At 39.4% G+C, this 17,548-nt stretch overlaps 1 protein-coding gene across 4 annotated transcripts in view; it reads right to left on the bottom strand.

Annotated features, from left to right (window-relative positions):
• LOC105937897 (thyroid hormone receptor alpha-B) overlaps nucleotides 1-17,548 on the bottom strand; it is a 156,808-nt gene that overhangs the window by 27,023 nt on the left and 112,237 nt on the right. For all 4 annotated transcript variants that reach the window (XM_036142156.1, XM_036142158.1, XM_036142157.1 and 1 more), the window contains one exon: nucleotides 9,961-10,330. In XM_036142156.1, the coding sequence (XP_035998049.1) occupies nucleotides 9,961-10,016 (56 nt within the window). In that variant the 5' untranslated portion in view covers nucleotides 10,017-10,330. The remainder of the gene's footprint in view (nucleotides 1-9,960; nucleotides 10,331-17,548) is intronic.

A 17,548-nucleotide genomic window follows, 5' to 3' on the forward strand; every position in this document is an offset into this window, starting at 1 on the left:
GGCTCGACTCAACAGCGGGAAAATTACTCTGCGGGAAATACACAAATAAGCCCCTGAAAGCCCTCCAATTACATGATTACACACAGGGAAACCCCCCACAGTGACAAAGCAGGGGAGAGAACCACTGCACAGACACATCCACACACAGCCCGACAGAAACGTAGCTAAAACCACACGCACAGGTTTGGAAAAAGGCATGTTGGAAATGGCCTGCTCAGATGGGAGTTGGGAAAGCGCAGAGATAGATGAGATAGAAGGTAGATTAAGGTGCGGGGAGAGCAAGGTCCTATAAAGACCGCATGTGACAGTTTGTGCAGTCTGTTGGTGTCGGAGGTGTTTACAGTTCAAAGAGGTGGGGAGCTTAGACTCAACCTCAGAGAGAGAAAGGAGCACCGGCTGAAGCTGCATGACCCAACCTTTGATAATTCATAAAGAAATAGTGTTCTATGCTCAGTTTATTTCCTCTTGGAGCCGCAATGACTGCACAATAAATGCATAAATGAAAGTAAATAGACTCAAAAGCTGTTTTTTAATGAATTTATTTTTACTAATTTTAAATTGTGAAGAGCATCATTCCATTGTCTATAGCCATTTATCATTGGGTCAGAGGAGGGATCCACTCTGAACAGGTCGCCAGTCCATTACATAGCAAAACAGACGTACTGAACAAACAATCACACACTCAAACCTAACGGCAAATTGCAGAGACCAATTAACACGTTTATGCTTTTGGACTAAAGTGTACCTCGCCTCTCACCCAGTGACTGCTGGAGATAGGTGTCAGCTGCCCCCACGAACGGATAAGTGACTAGACAGATGGAATGTAGAGATATGTATATATAAATTGTTTTTATTTAACCTTCAATTTAAAAAAAAAAAAGAAAAATTAGTGTACTGGAGATAATGTGTCTATTCAACAAGTATATCTTATTTGTTCATTATTTGTTTAATAACTCAAATTATATAAATAATAGGGTCATTAAATTAATACATTTCATTTAGTTAATTTTTCTACACAAACATTTAAAAAGTAAGTCAGGTTTATTAATGGGGCTAATTAATGACTACATTTTAAAAATATCAAATAAAATTAGAAACAATTAAAATTATGTAACTGACGATAAATATATATTTTACATGTTCAATAAATAAAAAAATATATAATTACCTGATGTTACTTGATAATTATTTATTAATTGATTTTATTTCATATATGTATATTTGTATTAGTGTTTTAATTTGTTTCTATTTATATCTGTCTACCTATATAGATTAAATACAATCTATTAAATTAACTGTTGACCATTGAATTAATGAATCAAAACAAATTAATGAACAGCATTTTACCATTTTTACTTAATAAAAAAATGGTTTTCTTCAACTATTTTTAATTAAAGTATAACTAGTTCATAAATTTGGCATTCTTTTACTTATTGACAATATCATGGATTAACCGTAGCAAAGGTACTTTCTAGTTTTATGTAAAATACATATAGTCTGCTACCATAAATTGAGACAGTGTTAAAATTGCGGCATTTTTTTTGTCTAATGGTTAAAAGTTTAATGATTTAGATATAAAATTCATAACGTTTTAATTCCTTTACGAGAATGGACAAAAGGACCAAAACAGCACCAAGTGTCTGAGCATGCTTGGTTGATAGGCACCAGGTGGAAAACCTATTTCATTGCCTGTTAAGTTCCAATAATTGAGACCTAATGCCAACTTAAACTGCCCTCTGCATGTTAGCCTTTAATTATAGCTTGTTCCTGGTTATGACTCCCTTTGCCCTTCTCAAAATCCATAGGATGGATTACTCCAGCATGCAATCAGGCTCTTTAAAAGCCCACAGAGCCTGATTTATTCTGATTGTTGTGTTTGGTAGATCTTAAAACTCTCCTGCGGCCCAGTTGATGGAGATAATGATCCCATTTAGTTGGGATGCTGGAGGTGATGTCAGGAGCTCTTAAGCAAAATGTCATTTGACAAACGTGACCCCTTGAAAAACCATCCTCTCATCCATAGACTTTTCAAATTCTTTTAGTGTTATAAGCACAGAATTCAATGTATTTCAGTTGGTTTAAATTATATATATATATATATATGCTTTATATTTAGATATCTAGATGTAAAGTAGTGCATCAATGGTATAAAATAATTAAAACTTATTTATGAATAAAAAAACTTAAAGGAGTTGCATGTATTTGTAAAGCTTAGCCCAAGTTTCTTGAAACTCTTGTCAAATTTGAAATTAGTGTCATCCAACCAAGAGTTTTGTTTTTGGTGTGAAATGAGACAACAATTTCCAAGAAGATAATAACGGCATGTGAAAGGATTATTAAATTTGAAATAAATAAATAAATAAATAAATAAAAATATCTCAATAAAAATGTTAATAAAAATTGCAAGTCAAAAATTACACCCTTCTCAATAATCAATTGAAATATGTTTGTTTAAATGACAGTAACTAATCCGTTTTTATTACTGCTGTCCACCTTTTTGCATGTTTCCATTAGTATTTAGATTCTTTCATAAGAGGCTTCCAGTTTTTGCGGTTGGAAGGCCTCCTTACCATTACCCTAATCTGAAGCGCCTTCTGCAGCGTCTCTATCAGATTCAAGTTATAATTTTGACTGGGACACCAGTGCAAACCATTATATTACTCCCAGACAGAAAAAAACATGGTGATAAAATAGAAAGTTTTCTTTGTTCATATTCATACTTCAGGCAGATTATCTTTATGTCGAAACAACCTTGGCTCGTCTCACAACTGAAATCTTTGCCATTTTTCTTTGGAAAACAGCTTAAACTAAATCAAACTGTATGGAGTGTCTCTGGACATACATTTTTAGGTCTAACCGCAGATTTTTAACAGAATTTAGATCTGACAAGACCTTTCTAAGACATGAACATACATTGATCTAAACTAGGAAATTGTGTTGTCCTCCTAGAACACGGATGCCCAACTCCAGTCCTCCAGAGCTACTATCCTGCAACATTCAGATACATCCTACTTCTCAAACACACTGGATTTATATGAACGGCCCGTTCCCAGATCCCTGCAGAATTGAGCGACACGGGGATAAAGGAATTCAACCATTTGGTAGCTCTGGAAGGTAGCTATTTTGCTTGATCCACCCTCACATCATGCAGACCATCTTCCCTGTAACTACTGCACATTAAAAGAAAGCATCCCCACAGCATGATGCTGCCGCCAACCTATTTCACCAGATGGATGGATGTGTTCAGTGTTCACGTTCATTTTGCATGTAGAGAATTGGTTGCACTGGATTTTATTTGAAGGTATCAGATTAAAGGGGGCAGATTGAATATGCATGCAACACTTCAAATTCTTATTTTATTTTCCTTTCACAACATTGTGATGCTCTAATTGTCACTGATCTATAAAATCTCAGTAAATACACTGAAGTTTGTAGTTTAAGGGACAAAATATGAGCACGTTGCAGCTATGAAAGCTTTTCTAATGTGCCATATGTCAAATTTTTGCTTTAAAGCCTAAATTTAACAATGCTGCTTTTTTTTTTTTTTTTTCTTTTTTTTAGGAGGAAATTGTCAGTAAAAGTTATAAAAGCACAGCAGCAGCAGCAAGAAAATGTTGAGATTTTGGAGAGTGAGGATGAAAAAAAACCCCTGACTGTTTCGGTGCTGGGGGCGGACACCCATCGGCCTGTCAGTGGTGTGACAGCTCAGTCCTCCACTGTGACAGAGTGTTTACGCTGTGAGAAACATCAGTAAGCAGATACTCTTTATTCAGCTTTCTGTCACTCCAACTCTGAAGAAACCGTGGCGAGAGAAAAAAAAAATAAAAATCTGAAAATCAGAGTTGCCACATGCTGTGGTCTGGTTTGCCTCCTCTGAGCACCACACTGTTCTATTTGCAAGCGCGCACATCTGTTACATCACAGCAACACAGCCGGAAAACCGGCCCAGCAATGATATGATTATAAAAACGACAATACAAATCTCTGGCTCAGATAGGCCTCTTGCTGTAAATCCTCTCTATTAAGTTCCGATTAAATCCAAAACAGAGCCATTATAGGTAAAACAAATGCTCTGCAGATACGATAAACTTTTCTAAAAAGGTTAGAAAGAAGGCAGGATGATAGGAAACGTGTGCGCACATTCCAGTATGTCAGTTTGAAATGAAAAACATCATGAATAATTGATTATTATGCACAAGCATTATGTGCCTCAAAGGGCATTCCGATTCCAGCACACGTAGATTCTATGCAGCGAGAGCTAAGCCCACACAAGCACACTTCACACCCAACCACTTATGTAGCCCATACTTGAGAACAAAAAACGATAATTAGTGGGGCCTAAATGTGAGCGTTACAAATACAAACATGAACACGTTGCGCAACGAGAGGGGCGGCATTCCCCAAAACGGAGAGAAGAATAACAAAAGTATGAGGCAGAAAGAGGGTAAATTCTCAAACTCATGGTACTGCGGAGCGGATGACACAGGCAGACTGTAAAATATGCATGACAGAGGAGCGGCTCTTGCCTGAGCTGCAGATGTAAGCTGTGGCCCGTCTGCCTCCATGCATCTCTAACATGCAGTGCTATGTTTAGCCTGGTGACCCACTCAAGTGCACTCTGCCTCTGCTTTCTTACTCCTCCAGTCTGTTCACTTTCTCTCTCTCTCTCTCTCTCTTTCTCTCGGCTGTGGGTACAGTAGCACCATCCTCTCCTGACTGGAGCACAGCCAGCTTCTTTGCTGGTGACCCAAATGGTGACTGTAGTTTTTTTTTAGAACAGGGTTTATAGATCTGTTTATTGACTGAACTGCTGTGGGAAAAAAATAATAGTAAAAAAAAATTATAAAAAAAAAAAATCACTGAAATCCTTACAGATATGCAACAAAAATAAATATTTCGTACTTTTACTTCAATGTATTGCATTAAGGTGTTGAAATATGGAATTTAACTGAATAAACAATCCATAGCCACATGGCGAGGACATAACACAGTACAGGCTCAAGCAGCTGTTTTTATGAACATAGAGTTTATCGGGTAAGAAACATTTACATTTTTGTCTTTTTTTTCCTAGCGTCCGAGCCAAATGAAACAAACCAGGAATAGGATGTTTGATTGCAGATGCAATTGGAGGGTTTAAACGTCCCTTCCATCTGCCAAGTAAATAGCATTAGATTAGAGTGACTTTTTACACAGCATGTGAGAAAACTGACTGCACAATAATTCGGCGAGTTTGAGTGGTGTGTCTACATTTTCTTGAGAATAGCGTTTTGACAGAGGGATTACTTTAGGGTGATTTCACATTCACAAGTAAAACCCTGGCTAATTATGTGGAAAAGAGTGAGACTTGCAGAGTCAGTGCATGGGTCTGTAATTAGGGTGACCAGACGTCCCCGATTTCCAGGGACAGACCCCGTTTATAAATGAACTGTCCCTGGCAAAAGCTGTCCCCGGAAATATCCCCGATTTCAGTGCATCATGATGGAGTAAAGAAGTTTAGCGCAACAAGAGGTATGTACTCGGTCCTGGCGAAGTCCCGATGTAGAAGAGCTCAGCTGAACGAGACTTCCCCGCCCCGTTGGCTTTGCAGATAAGGCAAAACAAACCAACCCCCAGACAGAGATTCTGTGGTGTAGGTTTTTAACTTAAAAGTGGCCCGTTTGTAGCTGTAGTCACCCTGAACCCTTTTATTACCCCCAAGTCAGCGCGTTCTTACATTTTGCCCTTCGCACTGTTGCAGCACATTCATAACAGCAAAAAACAGAGTAATGTTGAATAGTGATACTTTAATAAAGTGTTGTTTCTTTTTAGGAAAACAAGCAGACTAGATTTTCAGTCATGTAAATTAACCTAACCCTACTTATCAGCATGATGGTAAAGCTGCAACCAGCTTGGTCAGCAGAGATGCAGTCTGAACTAAGCGCTATCGGAGTTTGTATTTTTTTATTAGCATTTATGACGCTCGCCGTGTAGAGCCCGTGACGTTACGTCGGCATGAATTTGTACTCTGCCATGCAGGATTATGCAAGTATGCATTATGCAACATACTTCGTCTTGTTCTTGTTTGTTCTGAGGCAAAAAAAAAAAAAAGACAGTGGAGATCAGGCTCAGCGGATCGAAACGTTCTCTTGCCAACAGCATTATAAAGTTATGAATTACTTTCTTCTTCACTAGACATGTTCCTCTGAAAGGTGATACTGTTTTGCTGCATTATTATCCTATGCTAATATGTGCATATGAGGCAACGGATAAGAAGGGGAGGGGGGTGGGGGGAACTTCACTTGTTGCTTCTTTAAAGGGCGCAAAAATATTTAGTGCACTTAGCAAACAAAGGGCCTCATTACGTGACTGAATATGTTCGAATTACATCAAACAAGTTGGAGAGACAAAAGTTTATCAACTGTTTCCTGAATTTAAAGTCCTTGAACAACAGCAGAAGTAGAAAATTGGCTAAATGTATTGCCTCAAAGTGCAACAATAACGACAAACATTTTAGTGGTTTTGATTGTTGGAAATCCTGGCACACCTTGAAACTAGAAACTAGGCTCTTTAAATAACAGCAACAGCGAATGGTCAAGTAGAAGGTGCGATCCTCCGCGGTGCAAACGCAAAGCATAAAACAGGCTCATTGTAGCTCAGGAACAAGCCCCATTCTATGGCGATATTGCTGTAAAGTTGTTGCAATAAGGAGCATGCAGTCTTGCACCAGAAGCTGTAACATGCTTAGAGAAGTGATGCAACATCTAATCCATAGTTACCATAAGTCAGAGCGGAAGCTTCGGAAAGTGTCAAGAGCTGCATCAAAGGTAATCGTCCGTCATCAAGTCCACTGTTTGACTTTCAGACAGTTAATCATTCCCATTTTGACTGGAATAAGAGATGCTCATATTATATAACCATTAAAAGCATCCACTCCTACAAAAACAGAGCGCTGACATCCACTGAGGCACCATACACCCCCTTAACACTTCAGCTCTACACTTAATTATCGCAAAGATGCAACAAACTGCAGCTAGAATATAACACAGGTGTCAGGAAAAGTAAATGAGCTGAGATGCACTTGAATTTGCCAAATTAGGAATAAAAGTTTGAAAGTTTGACTCCAAAAAAACAAAACAAAAAAAACAGACAACAACAATAACTGTCATCCAGCGGAGAGCTGGTTGTCCTCTGGTGGGTATCCATGATGGCTGAGGAATGCAACTCCTTTATAACAACACAGACACTCAGCCAGTTCATTTAGACAGCAATAAAACTGCTTTTTAAAATTAATATCATCATTACTATTATTGTAATGAGTCTTTTCAAGCATGAATTATCATTTTTAACATGTACTTTTAAAACATAACTCCCTAGAACAGAGATCACCAATCTATTTGAAACTGAGAGCTACAGTGTCATAGGAAGGGCTACCTGTACTGACCTTTGAACTTCAAGAGTCTAAGCTCACATTAACTATAAATATGTTTGTAATGCTTTTGTAATTTTTAATCTAAGTAAATACAAATATGATTAAAAAGGAAGAGAAACTGGATAAAATAGCATTTTAAATGCAGCTCACTGGAGGGTTGTGCAATTTCTCCGAACAGGCTTGGGGGCACCACATATGGTCCTGAGGGGCAACATGTTGGTGACCCCTGCTCTAGAAAAAATTAGTTTTCACTTTCAAACGTGCAAGAAAATAAATTATTGATACATTATTATCTGATATAGAAACAAGCATTAAGGTGACCACATGTAAGGCTGCAGGATTTCAGGAAGTCAGGTGATCGCAATGTTTTAGTTGAATCAGCTGCGATGAATCCACATTTTCCTCAACCATCTCTTTCTGAAACATTGCTGTGAATGGTAGGCACTGTCATGTGTACAAAGGTGTGGCCATCTACAGCAACAGAAGGGTGAATTCATACATGTATATATTATAGAATATAGCAGCTGACAAATGCTGCATCCCAAAAAGTCCTTTGCGATAGTCCTTCAGCTCTTTGCCTCATCTCTTCAGACAGTAAAGACCAACCCAACCTCCACCATCGAGTACATCCTAATCCTCACATTTCTCAGACAGATACAGAGGCAGCGTCATAAGCATGATACTCATTTGAATTAAATTCTAGCTCCCCAACCCCAGCCGTAGGTTTTTATGTGATATCCTGCATACACCTTGTCTTCTGAAACAAAAATACGCTAGATATAAATCACACCTTGAAACTAATCTGCAGAAAATATTGATTAAAAAGACTGTCCGTTTCAGTGCAGTTTAAATAAAGAAAGAAAGAAAATAAAGAACTTGTCGATAACAACAAGAAAACCTGTGTCCAGATCTATACCCTATTGAGCATCTGTGGGGCAACCTCAAGCAGAAGGTGGAGGAGGTCTGTTCACATGATGCCGTCATGGAGGAGTTATAGTGAAAATAACTGTGGCCACACAAAGTATTTACACTTTGGGTGCAATTTAAACATTTCCTCTTCTGGGTGTACCCGCCTTTGTTTCCAGTGCTTTACACAATAATGGCTGTGTGTTGTGTGTGTTGAGGGGACAGCAAATTTATACAGCTATGCAAACTGTACACAGACTGCTTCCCATTGCGTCTTCAGTGTCCTTATTCTGCAGTTTATTCTAACAGGCCGGATGGTTCCTACGCCTGCATGCAGCACTACATTTTGCAGCAAGGCAAAATCCTTTCTGCAACATTTTTTAACCTGTGAGCCATACAATTACCATGAAACATTCATGATAAAGACAAAACATGTGGAGGCTTTAGAATTCCAATGTGTCATGATTTGGAGGTGTCTGGTTATGGTTTTGATTTAAATTCATGCTTTTCTTGTCATATATATTCTATAGGTCTTGCCATATTCAGTTTCACCATAAGGTTCACTTCTTCAAGTTTTAGATTTGTTAATGTTTTTCCTTGGTCCTGTATTTCTTTGCTTTTTGCCTTCTACTTAATTCTTGTACTCATTTTTACTTGGAGTCTTGTGTTTGTGTCCTCAGTCAGATTATTTCCCTGTATTTCTTTTCAGCTCCGTTCATGTTTATTTCAGCCCGTCACCCTTTACCATCGCTCCAGCCGATTTATCTCTCTCAATCCACCTGTGCTGTGCTCATTATCGAGCATCTGTGTCACCTGGGACCCTTGTCTGCCTGCCTGTTTTTGACCTTGATTACATTTTTGGATTTTCCCTGTTTGCCTTGCCCTTGCTGGACACCGTCGGCTCTCTGATTCTGGACATGACCTTGGACTGTTTTTGACCACGATTCCAGCCTAGTCCCTAGTTCTTGTACGCCTTCTGCTGCCTATCATCTCCTGCTGTGAGCGGCCTATACTGGCCTGGACATTTTTCTGCCAACATCTGTCTATGTTTAATTGTTTTATTTTTAAAGTAAACCTTTAAAGCGCAACTCTGTGTCCAGCTTGAATATCAGGTTCTCTGATCTACAGTTCATTACACCAATGTGTGCTTTAAGTAATGACCAATCAGAGCAGCAACTTTAAATATTCCCACACAAATCAGCTCAATAAGTCAACAAATTTTATAAAAGGGAATAACTTTCCCCATGCAGTGTTTTTTTTCCCTTTTTTATTACAAATTACTAATAGTAAAGGATAACCTTTCCTATTAGGCACCAACCCCAAGACTTCCACACTTTCACACGCCCCTGTTGCCTTCCTCTTGCGCTCCCTTTCACTAATATTATTTTTTCATTAATGAGTGGGGGCTTAAACAGCGCAGTGTTTGTTTGAACCCAGAACTGCTTCTCAAGAACCAAACTTAAAGGTCAGAGTATTGGGGCTAAACGCAGCTACAGGCCTAAGTCCTCTAAAAACTGTTCAGACATGGAGTCGAAATGAAGAGCAAGGTGTCTTTTACTGCTTATGCTCCAGTGATGGGAAACGGGCCTAATAGAAGGAAAACCTGGTGACATGAAAAGAAAAATGTCCAAAAGACTTAGACTCACTGTTTCTCTTCTCCCTCTGATGGGTTAGAGTCCTGCTCCTTGGGCATGTGTTCCATTCACCTCAATTCCATCCAGCAGCCAATCATGAGAGACTGAGGCAAGCCCCGCCCTCCGAAGCACGCTTGTCATTCGACGGTCCGGAGGGGTTTGTCCGTAAAATACGGCGGAGTCCTGTCCCTGAAGTGCGTGGGAGGGCGGCAGTGGAGGTGTGTGGCTGGGGGGTTGACCCCCTGTAAGACTGTGGCCGGGTGTGAAGCTTTAGGACGCAAAAGGGATTGGGGTGTCCACAGGGGTAGATCTGCTGGCCCTGCAGCCAGGGCTGGAGGTGGGAGTTGCTCTTAGGCAGACAGCGGGAGGACTGGGACCCACCCTGGAGAGGGAACACAAAAGTACACAAGAAGATTACAGCTACTCCTGGGAAGAAATTAACAAACCTCTCTAGGAAGAAAACTAATCTGCTCCTGGAACCCTCTGCCAAACAAAATTACTGGCAAGTGTAAAAAATAAATTCTATAATCAACTGGATTTGAGTCATTTTGGCAGGTAAAGTTAGATGACTGATAAAAAAAAGGAAACAGAAACTGAGAAAGAACACATCATTAACCACTTATAAAACGTTCCTTAAAAATAGACTTATGGTTGGAAACTGCCATCTACCAATGGGGTACCGCGCACGTGACGTCACCGTCTCAAGAGCAACGCCCCTTTTGCCGCTTAGGTAGGGCACACAGGAGAGAACGCACGGATAACCCAGCTATTACAAGCGCAACAGAACCAGCGATATGACCGACTTTACAGCCGTTAAACTTTCCCAAGACGATGTCCCAGGCACACGGTTTACTGGTCGCACTGTCGAAGAACACACCAACCTTCAGCTCAAACGATGGCTTGAGGTTCGAGGGCTTAAAAAGACTGGAAAACTGGCCGAGTTGATCGAACGGTAAGCTTTGTTTTTTTTTCCTGCGCGGCGATCATGGCAGCGTCGGCCGTTTTTTTTTTTTTGTTGTTGTTTGCAATCACGGTCCAGGAATGGGTATATGTTTAATGTTTGTCTCATTTGAAATGTTTTTGAGTAAGCTATCCTGGTAGCAGGCTATCATGTTAGCGCCTGCTACCATGATAGCCTATATGCTATCATGGTAGCAGGCGCTACTTTATTAACATGTCGGCCACCAAAATACTCTTACCTTGACTTGATGTCGCTGGAATTGGGTCAGGATGTTCTTCGGTTGGGCCCTTTCCTCCGACAAAATGCTTGCTACATATGTACTTGAATTTGGTAACTTTTTCCGGGTTGAACTGTTGTGTAGGCCGACCGCCCCGGTGTACCAAGCGTACACATTTCTCCTTGGCAGTCTTGAAGAAAACATCCTTCATATGCGGCCGATCAGCGTAACTCGAGTCGCTGTTGCACGTTCCATAGCAACAATGTTTAAAAACCATGGTCTTAGATTTGGAAAAAGCAGTCGTTTACCGAGTAAAACCTAGGCTAACGCACGTCTCTTTTACAGCAAAACAGCGGCGGGTTTCCGGAGTTTGCCCCACTGCGTACCACGTGATGTGACGTCATCGTGACGTTGTGTTTCTAAAAATAGCTCGCGCGCGGTACCCCATTAATCTTACAACTATTTATTCCATGCAGGTATGAAGATTTGTAAAATAAATTCCAAACTTTCTCAAACTTAAAAGTCACATTTTCTAAGTCAATTGTAAGGCCGTAATGCATATATACACATTTTAATGAAAGCTACAAGCTGCCTTGACACGCCAAACATCTTGGTGGCTTGAGCCAGTTTCAAGTATGAGGGGTTTGAGCGCCACTGCCACCTCAGTGCATTCACACCTACACCCCTCATACTGTACACATAACCAGGAGGGGGCACTGTCTAAGAGCCTGGAAAATAAATAGCATTCAGTAGCATTCAAATAGGGTCTGAAAGGAAAAAAACTAAAACATTGAGGTAAATAGGACGGCGCCTCTCTGAGTCACACCAGCTTCCTGTTTGGTTGCAAAGGATTTGCAAAAACTACAATCCAAAACAGAAGACCTCCTGTAAGGTTTGGATTAGGTGACGTCAACCTGTTATCTGACATCAAACACATGTTGAGTCAATATGAAATATGGGGTCAAATTGAAGAATTCATGAGCAAAACATTCAACCTACTGTTGGATGTTTTGTTGGTGCGGCTAAAGTGGGGAAGGAAATGACTGTATACACATTTTTGGGTAAGTCTTGTACATTTGTGTCGAAACAATTGTAACGTTTTTTTTTGGCAAGAAGGAGAATTTGGAGGGCTAGCACCACCTTGCTTTTATGTCAGGGCATCTCAGAGACATTCCCACATTCAAGGCATTTAAGATCATCCCAACCTGGCAGGAATCATTTACCTGCTTGACGGTTCAAAACATCACGCTAATGGTTGCAAACGAAAGGCAGACTTTCCCAGCACAACGAACCGTTCAAAAGCAATTTCCCGAGCGACGGACCCACAAAAGAACCTTCTTCAAATCTCTCTCAGCCCATATTCCTAACACATTTTCATAGAGGTAAACAACTGTGCGAGCGAGAAAGCAAACACCTTCTCCACATGTTGTGCGCCTTCACGGTCGAATGCTCCAAAGCCTCCTGCCGGCAAACCTCATATGTCATCTCTCACAGCATGACCCTGGTCAGATGAGACTGGCTTTACCTTGAGCACACAGTAGAAGAAGGATTCATCTGAGTCACGCAGCAAATCGATAGTGACAAAAGTGAATAAGGTGGCTTTCAGGTCAAAAAGTCCCCTTCAGCTGATACAATCGACCACTTCCTGAAAGCTGAAGGAATGTGCACACGCTTAAGCTGTTTACATGACCGGCGTAATCTCTGCGAGGACATGCATGTAGCCGGAGGGTCTTAATGCGCTAGCTGCTGCCTCCTCCAGTGTTTTTCAACGACAAGTTTATTTGCAACCACGTTAATCCCTCGGGTCGGTGTCTGTCTAATCCTGAACAGTGAAGGGAAAGGCCAGGACGCTGATCTCAGACAGAACGGATATCATAATTGCTTCTGTGACTCAAACTGATTCACCCCGCCCCAAAGCATCTCATCCTGCAAGCAGAACAACAATGAGAAATTTAACAACGGCTGGTAAATAAATATTTCATGGCAAAGCAATAAAAAAAAAAGAACGATACCACACTCGAGAAAAAAAAAACACAAGTAAAGATGTTTGGGGGAAATCCAACTTTAAATCAAATTACAGGGTTGAAGGAATCACAGCATGAAGCAAATGTAATTAAATGGCATCTAGGGTTTTAAATGCTTCACAAATCTGGAATTAAGATTCCATAATTTATTGAATTTGAGTCCAGCGTTGCTGTGAACTGTGACCTAACAGTTCTGTATCTAGTCAGAGTGTGACGCAGGTCTGCAGATCTTGTCAAGAAGGATACAGAGCCGAAACTTTTTGCAAAGGACGGAGAGGTTGGATGGAAACAGATGGAAGCCAGAAATTAAACCTGAACTCTTAGACCTGTCCGGTTTTTGAGAACGGTTTATTTTGTTCCCATGCATCATTTGTAGTTCTCAGAGATGCTAATAATATTCGCATACTTGTTCCAGAGCAATAAATCATGAAACAATCCAATACAGATACATTTTTCTAAATGAATGACTGTCAAAACTTAAGACATAATGAAATATCATTACAGACCTATTGTAGACAATTTGAGGCCATTTAAGACCATTTAAAATCTAAGCTTCAGAAGTAAGTCTAAATATTTTTTTAAGAGTTTTCAAAATGCCTGCACAAACACCTTATACAGTAGGGAGATGATTTTATGTGACTTTAACAAACAATATCTACCAGCAGGTGGTTTCTCAGAATGACTTTGGCTTGATATGGATTCACAACCGCTCTTATTTATTATATCAACTTGCGTAAAGGAGACTCAGAATTATTCACATTTCTTACATTCCTGCTATGTTTCTTTTAGATTAGGCTTTTCCTGGTCCGTACAACATTAAGTTTGTTTTTACAGGGCTGACCTGCCACAGCTCAGATTTTCACTGTAAAAGATGAAATAGGGCGAAGAAAAGTGCTGCAAGTTCTTTGCCAGATAAAGCAGTTTTTTTAATTAAATAGAAACGAGAGGAATTGCCAGATTAACCCCTATGGTATTGGTCTATCCAATTCTGACTGAAAATGGTATACGTTTCAAGTGCTGCTGCTTATGAATAGGCAATTAAAAAACCCTGAGTGTTTCACATGCCAATTGCCAATCAAAGCCAATCACCAGAAAATGGTCTGGTTCCAATCTACGTCCAGTTGGTGAGTCCACCTCTATTTGTTTCCTGGTGTTTTTAAATGTTTTAATGTGCTTATAAGTATAATACAACAGTAGATATAGAGTCCAGTCAACGTCTTTTATTTTTCAGTCTTGGCCATGTGTTTTTAATGAGTTTAAAAGTCTTTATTCATCTCTATCCTTCCAAACCCCATCTGCCGCCTCTAACCTTACTTAAACAATTCTGCACAAGAGGTTCTGTACAACATTTTTGCACGAGTTTTCTTAAGTGTGAGACTACAAAATAATCATTCAGTCATCACAACAGGATGACAGGTTTTGCAGTTCTCAAGATGTGCAGATTTACAATGCAATGCAAAAGCATTGCATCCAAAAGAGCAGTTTATTTATGAAGCTCAAACCTGTTTAGGAGAAAGAATATGGCTACACTCTCAATTTACTTTTAACAGCGTATGAAATAAACTAACAGCTGGTTCTGCTGAAACAATGCTGTAAATCATTGTTACATCTTGCAAATATCACACAGACAAATTACAACCAGAAGAAACAGCAAAACATCCACCTCTGCAGCTTTACGTAAAACAACGACCTCCAGTATGAACACGAAAACAATATTTTTTGCTGGTTAACCACATCGAAAATCCACAGGGGCTGGATGTTCAGGCTCCCCGACCCGAGCACGGCCGAGGGGGACAGGGAGGGTGATGACATAAAGCTGGGAGGAAAACCGCTAATGGAGTGTCCTTTATCAAAGGGCTTCTCTCTATCACATCAACTTCTGCCACAAGTGGAACCAGCCTCAGTTCGTGTTTGTGGCCCAGACAATTAGTTGTTTATCACACTGGGACAATGAGGGCAGGGGAGGAAAAAAAAGGGGGGTATTGTTTGATCAGCAACTGCAATTACAGTGAAACATGAACACATTAGTTAACAAATGGCCAACCCATTTTAGACAAAATTCTATCTTTACAAGTAATAATTTGGTTTTAAAACACGTTATAACAACAATTTATATATTACTCTCCAGAGTGTCAGAGTGAACATTATTATAACCCCCTTGGTTTGTTATGATATTTTTTTACATGTGACTGGTCCTGTTCGCTGATGATTCAGTCACAACCTAAACATACTGTGTTTACCCACCTAGTAAACGCACCTAAACAGTGATCGGTCACGCTGGCAGCAAAACTCCTCAAAGTGAAAGTTCTTAGACTTTAGCAGATAACAGGCAGCTGAGCGTATTACAATAAAATTGTCCTGTTTTATCCTTTGAAAGAGAAAAGGTCTGAACGTTATGGAAATTATTGGATCTCACAACTGCAGTAAGAGTCCACAGAACATTTCTTTTTATGACCATAGGTAATAATAGCCACACTAAACATGCTAATGATGCTAATTTGCGATTCAACACATTGGACATTTTGCTTTGTAATCGTGGACAGTTTTTCAGAAATGACTATTCTAATTTTACTATAAACATATTGATTAAAAAAAGACATATATATTTTCAATTCCTAAAGAAAATGTAAATAGCATTTTGCTGTTATTCATAGCATTTAAAGAGAAAATTGAATTGTGTAAAATCTGTGCTGGAGTTTCACAAAATCAGTGATTAAAGTCACCCACAAACTGTGCATTGGTGCATGCGACCCATTTACTATGCTACCATTACTGCAAGCTCTTTAGGATCTCCTTAGTCCTAAATGTAAAGCCACATTTGATAGGGCAAACTATAAAAACGGACATTTACTCAAATTTTTTCCCTGTTAAATAAAAAGTGTCTCAAAGTGACATAAAATAATGATTAAAAGACTCCCCTCCAAAACGGGTTCACCTCTTTGAGAAGCCGACGCTTTGAGCTGATTCTATTTTACTGCTCGCTACAGATGTCAGCACGCAGTGCTACTTCACGATGCTCGTTAAGGAAGACCACCAAATGAAGCATATGTGAAACACGATAATGACCATTAGCGGCGTCAAGGTTTTAAAAAGTCACAGTTTTAAACCTGCGAGCATTTTCCATCATATCCTTCCTACAGTTCGAAGTCCTTCTAATGAGATGCCTGGGAAAGTGACAGCAGTACCTGGCTTACAGCATTTTAAAGAGCCACAAACCACAAACATCTGAGCCTTAAATTAAACAGACTTTCGTTGCCATGACCCGGATAAGTGAGAATTTGCACAGGCACATTTGAAAGAACTAGCTTTATATCGTATTTATGTCTGTTATTCCTTGTTTCAACTCATAAAATACATGCTGGTGATGCTGGAGTTTATGTTGAAACAAAGATGGGATGAAACAGAGAACTGATAACAGTCTGACTTTGTTAGAGTGACAATCCTTAACTATTTGCCCATGAAGACCACCTGGTAGCAGTCTGAGAAATATTCGTAACAGAACCTATCTTCTTCCACACCCCAGCAACACAGTTTGCCTCTTTTTCAGCTATTGTGTCCTTGTTTGCTCTAGCTCCAACCTTGGAAGTTCTGCTAACTGTAATATCCTCTACCTCAAGGTCAGGGCATGGAAATTCATTTTGCCGAGATAAGGAGGGGAAGGCGGATAAAATTGGTTTAAGATAGTGCGCAGTTTGTTAAAGAGGGCAGAAAAGTTGACGGGAAAAGGTGAGGAGAAGATGATTTGGGTCAAAGTTGAAATGAAGATAATAAAAACTCTAATCAGAGACTTATAGGACCTGTCAAAATGCTGATTTTAGTTATTGAGCTTTTTATAAGAAGCAGAGACTGTTTTACACTGGCTTAGGTGCCATAGAAAATGTACAGGTTAAGTTATTTAAAATTGTGAAAATATTTCAAAAGTCAGTTACTTGCTAATCTTTTAGTGGTAACGCAATTTAGGTAACATTCATTGGTGCCACAAAAAACATTTGAGCACCAGGGAAGATTTAAATTAAGGTGATACATTTAAATTCAGTAGACAAGGATCAGAAAGTACACAAAGTAGGATAGAGAAACAAGAAATACAATAAATCTCACAGAAATAAACAAAAATGTTTTAGTGGGTCTTAAATATACACCGTCTTCATGCTGCCCAATAAATTGGAAGACATTTTGAATCATTTATTACTTATTATGGTTACATTTAGTCAGTAACTATAAAAGGCACAGGAACACAGAATGCCACAAACAGCTGTCTAGTTTTAGTGCTTGTCTTTACTAAAAAGACTGTTCCAAAACTTTAGATTTGTATAATTGTACAGAGAGGTTTATTTGATATAAAAGAAGATATTGCCCAAAATAAATGAACACTTCCAAAGTTAGAAAAAAAAGTTTTTT

This window comes from Fundulus heteroclitus, chromosome 10 (assembly GCF_011125445.2).
Source record: "Fundulus heteroclitus isolate FHET01 chromosome 10, MU-UCD_Fhet_4.1, whole genome shotgun sequence".
Taxonomy (NCBI): Eukaryota; Metazoa; Chordata; class Actinopteri; order Cyprinodontiformes; family Fundulidae; genus Fundulus; species Fundulus heteroclitus.